At 38.0% G+C, this 7,999-nt stretch overlaps 1 protein-coding gene across 3 annotated transcripts in view; it reads left to right on the forward strand.

The window, feature by feature from the left end:
* Positions 1-7,999, forward strand: part of CDIN1 (CDAN1 interacting nuclease 1) — a 125,710-nt gene that overhangs the window by 23,086 nt on the left and 94,625 nt on the right. For 2 of the 3 annotated variants that reach the window (XM_082000883.1, XM_082000884.1), the window contains exons 2-4: positions 3,682-3,727; positions 4,587-4,651; positions 7,952-7,999. The exon at positions 7,952-7,999 is cut by the window's right edge and continues 13 nt beyond it. In XM_082000883.1, coding sequence (XP_081857009.1) covers positions 3,682-3,727; positions 4,587-4,651; positions 7,952-7,999 — 159 coding nt within the window. The remainder of the gene's footprint in view (positions 1-3,681; positions 3,728-4,586; positions 4,652-7,951) is intronic. The other variant, XM_082000885.1, reaches the window with a different exon arrangement.

Genomic DNA, 7,999 nt, shown 5'->3' on the forward strand with positions numbered 1-7,999 from the left:
GGGGGGGGTTGGTTGTTTCAGGAAAAACAGCAGATCTGTGCCTTGGCTCTACAATTGGTTCCCGACAAAAGCGCTTGCTCAACACAAACATGTCTATATCCATAGCCTTCTAGTAAGTCGTGGGACTTACTATAAAGTTTATTCTGTAAGAGGCGATAATACAGCACTGAAATGTTATTTTGAATAAAAGATATTTTCAGTGTTATGTTTGTTTTCCTGGTTATCTCAGCTATATTAATTTGTCTGCTCATTTGCTGCTTTGAAACCCTATCTAGAAGCATCAGAGGACAGATGGAGCACTAGGAATTTAGCTGCTCCTGTAGAAGTAATGATAACTTACATGGCAGTAACCCTGCTGTCAGTATCAGCAGTTGTGATCATACTGTTGTGCAATGCAAATGCATGTTCCTGTCTTCTGTCCCCTCTCCAAGTATACAGTGCTGGCTTTCTCAGCACTTTCCAAAACCATGATGTTTGTTTTCGGTCAGTGGCATCTTGCAATAGATGTTCCACCCGTGTTTTGAGGAGCTATTTTGTTTTGCCAAGATGTTGTGGCAGTGGAACTGTGGCAAGGAAAAGCTGAGTGGCAGTAAGTGGTTTTAGCGTTTAGGAGGGGAACTGCGTTAACCAGAAGAAACATGGAAGCAGCCATGTGAAGATATAAATCCAATTCTTGTGAAGGAACAAGATCTTCTGGTAGTAAGGCTTGAAATTCTTTGAATGGTACTATTGAAATAATTCTCTTTGTCACAGTCATAATGTTTTTGGACTGCAATCCAGTATATATCCAATTTACTCAGTTATTGGACTAAATTTTTTAGTGTTCGTGGAAAGTCCTAGATGATCTGAATAGTTGGAAGCATAGGAGAGGAGTGTTGAACTAAACTGAAGTAGAAGGGCAAAATTCAAGGACACCAAGGGAACAAATAGTGTGGACAAGAGTCAGGAGTGTGAAGAGAGGGATAATGGTCCTAATTCTTTTTGATATGTCTGTGGGTATAATAGGATAATAGTACAGTAAGTACACTGATCATACTGGGAATAGCCTAAAAATACAAAAATTGGTGTATCAGTGGGAGAGAACTCAAACCAGAAATCCAGTTAAATTCTGTCCTGTTTGGGTTTGGAACGAAGAAGAAGGAAGGGGTGGAGGGACGTTCGGAGTTATGGCGTCTGTCTTCCCAAGAAACCATTACAGTCCTTTTCAAACCCTTCGAGCCCCACGTTGGGCACCAAAAAGGACTGTCGTGGTTTAGCCCCACGCAGCCGCTCGCTCACTCCCCCACGGTGGGACGGGGGAGAGAATCAGAAGAGTAAAAGTGAGGGAACTCATGGTTTGAGATAAAGACAGTTTAACAGGTAAAGCAAAAGCCGCGCACGCAAGCAAAGCAAAACAAGGAATTTGTTCACTACTCCCCATGGGCAGGCAGGTGCTCAGCCATCTCCAGGGAAGCAGGGCTCCGTCACTCGTAATGGTTTCTTGGGAAGACAGACGCCATAACTCAGAACGTCCCTCCACCCCTTCCTTCTTCTTCCTCACAGCTTTATATACTGAGCATGACCTTATATGGTAGGGAATATCCCTTTGGCCAGCCTGGGTCAGCTGTCCCGGCTGTGTCCCCTCCCAGCTCCCCGTGCACCCCCAGCCTCCTCGCTGGCAGCCCAGCACCAGAAGCTGGACTGTCCTTGACTACTTAGCAACAACTCAAAACATCAGCACCTTATCAACATTTTCTCATCCCAAATCCAAAACACAGCCTCACGCTAGCTTCTATGAAGAAAATTAACTCTACCCTGGCTGAAACCAGGACAGTTTTTTACACATCTTTTCTCTAAATTCAGTTCTACCATTATGACCGTGTAAATCTGCCAGATAATAATAGTTACATGGAGAGCCATTAGGGGGCCATATGTATCCAACTTATTTATAGCCTGCAGGGTTTTTTTAATAAATCAAGTTGAAATACCTTATCTTTGCATATGTATATAACCTGTGTAAGTATATAATCTTAATTTCTTTTGTTTGTTCACCTTCTAATGATTACATGTGCATGTTGAAGGTTGCCATAATTGGATGGTACACCTTTCGGGGAGGCATGTCAAATGATATATATTTAAGAATACTTAAATTCTTGACTATATTGTAATCCATTAATTTCATACATCTGCTCAGTTTATGTTGCTATCATTTTTCTACAGTTTTAACATTCAGTCAGTGAGTACTCAGGGTGAACATTCTCACGTGTAAAATACTGGAGATCAAGGCTCAGCTTACTGCTGTCACACAGATGTGCTGGGCAGGCAAGCCCAAAATACAGTGTTATGGTAAAGATGCTGGAAGCACAGATATGTGTAAGACAACTAGTAAGCTCTTTATATAGCACTGCATTCATCTACTTGCTTTGTTGCTAATGCTTCAACTGGCTGATTTAGAGGTAACATTTTGTATTGTGCTGCATAGACATACCCTCTTTTTAAACCTGAGAAAACCATTTAGTCATTCTGTCCCTCAGTTTTCCCTTTTGAAAATGGGAGTAAGTCTTCTTTATCTTAAATCAGTATTTCCAAGGTGTGAAAAATGCAAGGAGAAGGGCCATTTAAGTATGGAGAGAACATTTACATTTAATATACATATGATGTGATACAGGTGTTAAATTCACATACAAGAAATCTGGCAGAAAAGTAAGACTTTAGGCATTGCTGAATCTTTGAACTACCTATGCTATGTCGTAGTAGGTAAGTTAACAAAAGTAAAAATTTTAATTATTCATAATGCTTTGCTGTACCATAAAACTCGATTTATTGAGACTATAATTTGTTCAAGTTGCATGTAGTAGGAAAATATATCAGGAGTAATTAATTGTATTCAGGATGTGATGAGGTAGATATATCCACAGAGGACAATTGAAAACAGTAGCGGTGTGGTATTGATTGCCTTTCAGAGGGAAAAAAAAAACTTGTCCCATTTTTAAATGTTAACAATTCAGAGAGAAAAATTCCCACTTGGGAAGAATGCTTTCCAGGTTGCTTCATTGCCAGGTGTTTGACATTGAGTGGAGCCTTAGATGAATGAAGCTTATGGCAGCTTTTGGAAATGACCGACTCCGGGGAATCATGGCTTCCTGCTGTGAAAGTTTCTATTTTCAAAGCACATCAGTTTCAGTGGGAATGTTCCAGTGGTCCCATATGCTACTTCTGACAGAGGGGGAAGTTTTTAACCTGAATATGAGACAGCTACTGAAGAGGTTCCCTTGCTGCTAACAAAATGAATTTCAATATGTTGCCAGTGAAAAAGCGGCATGTTCCCAACTGCTGATGGAATTTAACTCCATCAATTATTAATGGCAATTTTGCTTTGTTTTGCCTGTTCCCTTTTAACTTGGCTACCTGCTCCTGATAGGACTTTGTGGATTCTGAAGCTGAAAAAGGAATCACCCAAACAATATGCTCGTTTGCTTTGAAACTCTTGCTATATTTTCCTCCCCTCCCTCGTACGCTCTCTCCTTGACCTAGCAGCAGGAAGCCTTTGTCTGAGGTGTTCATCTGGAACAACTTTTCCACACTTGTTTTCATGTTCTGTTAGATTACAGGGCAGCAGGCCTACCTTTGAAGCTCCCTTCTCTTTTGTTTCTTTGCAGTGCACTCCAGTAATTAACTTTGTCCTTCTTTTATTTGTTCCAGTCAATCGCAGTCCACTCTGCTGAGCATCTTCTCCCAGGAGTACCAGGTTAGAAGTTTTCTCCTTTGTGAGGGTTGACAGGTGCCTAATTGAATGATGAATGTCCCTTTATTTCTTTGTAATTGAACTGCCAGCTTTCTGATTGGTTTGGAGGATGTTCCCTTTTCCACATCAAGCACCGCCTGAGTCTCAGTGGATGGCTGCCAAGCCTACCCATCCATCTGTCTAATAACATCTAGCCTTTGCTTATTTGGTGGACCTGTAATAAATTATGCTAAACCATTATTATTCTGACAATAATAATTTCCCTGTGTTGCGTGGTTCCATGTGCTAAATGTTTGCTGACTTGCACTGTCAGTGCTGCTTTCCATTGCTGACAGAGATGATGATAAATGACCATTGCCGGAGTGGCAGAAGGCAAGAGAGGGAGAAAATGGAGTCATTTATCATGAGATGACAGGTGTCAGTCAAGTGGCAAGTCTCTATGGAATTACTTTTTGTAGTTTTTCAAATAAGTTGTTTTTAAGCAATGTTCTTCCTGGTTAAAAATGCCAATTGAATTGTAAAACTAGAGTGCACCAGACTTAGATGGAATTGAATTGAGGGAAAATTAATACGAAGGTTGAAAGAGAGAACAAGGGGTTTTTTGCCCTCTGCAGCCTTCAGTAAACTTATTTAGATTCACTTATTGTGACCTTATTGTCTTTTACATATATGGTACATTGCAGTACAGTCTGAAGACGTTCAATTCAATAGGTAGATTGAATGTCATTTCTGTACAGAATCTAAAAACATAGTTCAGTTTATATATCAAAGTGTAGCCAAGGAATATGTGTTTGGGCAGTCATGATTTCTGTGTTTTGATCTATGACACCTTTGTAAGACTCTTTCTTTGTTTTTTTTCTAGAAACAAATCAAAAGAACACATGCCAAGCATCACACTGCTGAAGCTATTGAAACTTACTATCAAAGGTATGACCTCCTTACCACAGGTCAGAGTATCATAATAACTACTAATTGTTATGGCAATTATGAGTTAATTAGCTTATGAAGCTAGTTTTCTATAAAAGTAAATAAAAAATTTGGGCTGAGGAATACGGAATGGTTCACCTAAAAATGTTTTTCAGTGAAAATGCAAAAGTCTGTCAGCTTTTGGTCAGTCTAATTAAGAAAGGGTTTACTTCCTTGGCTCTAAGTCAGGATAAGCAACTATTTTTTACAGTGAATGTGATCACATTTATTATATATTGTCTATAGTTTGTAATTACAGAATTTCTGGGTCAAAACTAATATTGATGGTAACTTCATTACAGCAAGGGAGCTTGTTCTGTTGTACAGTTGCTTGTACTTCTAAAACAACATCTGTGTTACATTACAAAAAGTTACATATTAAATTCATGTATTGGCAGTTAAAGCACTAATTTTTAGGTCACTCCTGTTTTAGCAACAGAAGTGTCAGAAATAGCTGTTAAGGGAGGATGAAAACCTTTATGTCATTTTACAATATATTACAATTGTTTGCATCTTAAGCTAATAAATTATATTTGCTACACCTTATAGTTTGTCTGTTACTTCTATAGGCTTTACTAAAAACGTTGCAGTGACATAATTGGGGCATACTGATAACCGGTAAAGACCCAATTAAAATATTACGTTGTAGACTGACATATCTGAGGAGCTTGCATGGCAAGTGAGTTCATACTTCTGATTATAAATGTCTGATATTTATGCTTAATATTAATCCATATGAATCAGGAAAATAAACAAAAAGCCTTCAATTGTAAACAATTAACTATGCTTCCGCAGAGTCATATATTTAAAACCTAAGCACAGCCCGATTATATCAGACACCGATTTAGAATATCTAGTGTGAATTGTGCCATGTGGGGCACTTGATCTTCTTCTTTTAGTAGTTGTATTGTTCTGTAAATTTTGTACTGGATCGCGTTGTACTTTTTCTGGTGTTGATTTTTGTTTAGAAAGGATATTGGCTTAAAATTTTGTTGTGTTAATAACTATGTATATACAATAGTATTCTTAATTGCTTTTCACTCACAGAGTTTCAGTGAAGTGCTCTATGTTAACTGTAACCGCTGTGTAAGTAACCCCTGTCGTAGAACACATGTAAATCGTTTAAATCACTTCTATGATGATTGTGTTACTAGTTCCAACAACTTAAACCTGAAACGTGGAACCAAATTTTGCTTTATGCAAAGCAGCGGTTGTATTGGTGTCAGTAAGGTTGTAGGTATGATTAAGTTTGGCTCACATCAGGTAGGAGGATTTGGTCTTGTGTCCCCTTCTGTACTGTCTGAAGTATGATAGCAGTACATAGCTTATGCATTATGCATGAAGCTGTATGGTCTTGGTAGGGAAAATCATTCTTTATGCTGTTTCTGGGTATTTCATATTGCAGATGTATTAACATGGCTGAATAAAATGCACATGTTTTAAAATCAGAGATGTTCTAGTTAATAGTGAAAAAACTCATCTCAGTCCTATTTTAGTAGATTTACTGTGTAGTATGTTTTGTAAGCTACAGGGGCAGATTACTTGAGAGAGAAGCCCGTTTGAAATGCTTCAAACTTAAACATGACAAACATGTCTTCTCCTCTACTCTTTTGTAGCATCCATCTTACTGCTGTAAACCCCAGTCTGTGTGGTATGCTTCTTCCTATTCCCACCCACATACAAGCAAATAATTGTACTCTATTGCTTTCCTAGGTCAGAAACTACCAAATTTTTAAGGTAGTCATTTCCAGTGGTCCCTGTTGGCAGCAAATAGAAGTACACTTGAGTCGAGTAGTGTCTGCTGCTCTGCTGAGGCTTAGGAGTCTTAAATTTAGGCAAACAGGAACACAAATTACGAGAAGCATCAGCAAGCTTTTCAGAACGGTATTGCCATCAACACGTGAGACCTGTTAGTCCATAATGGAATTGCCAGTAGCATTAGAAACATTGGACAAAATAATTATTCCATTGTCAGCTCTAGCTTTGCTGTTTGATCAGCTAGATGCATGTTTTAGAAGATTAATCTCAAGTAAATCTTCCTGGCTAGGTATCTTGTTTATGATCTCTCCTTTTTTTGTTCTGTTATAAATTTTTGATGTTTAATGATACACGAGGCATCTTGTTTTACAGGTTTTTTTTAAATGTAGAATTGAAAGAGGTTACAGAAGAAGCTTTTATAATTTCCTGTATTCATTAAGCCTCAAGAATAACTTGGAAACAAAAAGCCCTCTAATCCTCAGTGAAGAGGTTTATGTAAAGGTATTATACCCATTCCACAGAAAGGTAAAATGATAAAGAATTTTAATGTCTGTAACTAATGAGCAGAAGAGTGTCTTCTGATGGACAGATAATGATAGAGCTGGAAAGGCTGTGGCCTTATAATGACGTCAGTAATGATGTGCTGTACGAATACAGATAGGATAAATGAGCAGGTTCAAATGTTGGTAACTATTGTTCTTTTTCACACTGCTGCAAAGCACAAAGGAACTTACAATAATACAGCTTCTTCCCATCAACTCCTGAGAACAGGTTTTAGGCATTATAGAAATGTAAGCATCAAACAATGAAAGTAACAGAGGTGGGGAAGCTGATCGTGTGTGATCTGATGGTCAGAAACATCACTCTGTATTCATAGTAGTCTAACACCCTTAACCAGAAACGTTAAGCCTTTGCCATTAGGATAATGGCTTTCTATCACCTTTTATTGGATCCTAAATATTTCTTCCTTTATTTTCGCTTTAGATTATTAATTTGATTGTTAGATTCTGATTTTGCTAAAGTAAGCCTTTAGTATTTAAAATACTGCCCAGTTGATAAAATCTGGATTAAATTTGAGAATTTACTGGTTTTTGCATAGTAGTAAATTGAATAAGTTATACAGTGCGCCATCATAGGTGAAGGTCATGTGGAACCCAAAATCTTTACTGTGAATGACAGAGGTTTATTTGTCTGTGATGCATCTGTTAAGTAGTAGAGATATAATTTATTTGTACCTCATTAAGCCAAAAATGTTTTTAATTTCTTGATTTATTTTGGGTTTTACCAGTGACTTAACTGAGAATGATCTATCTTGCAGATGAATAGGAGACAACCCTGGAGAGTTAGTAATTGTTTAAAATACTTATTTCTTAAAAGATTTCCCATTAAATGCTCTGTACTGAGGTATTTTCCCCCAAATGAAAGAGATTTACAAGGAATTCTGACATGTATAAACTGGCCTTTTCTTGCCACTGCAGAATTACCTGGCTTTGTCTTTTCTAGGTACCTGAATGGGGTGATGAAAAATGCGGCTGCCCCTGTATTACTGGA

The sequence above is a fragment of the Phaethon aethereus genome (genome assembly GCF_964289735.1).
Source record: "Phaethon aethereus genome assembly, chromosome: 5".
Classification (NCBI taxonomy): Eukaryota; Metazoa; Chordata; class Aves; order Phaethontiformes; family Phaethontidae; genus Phaethon; species Phaethon aethereus.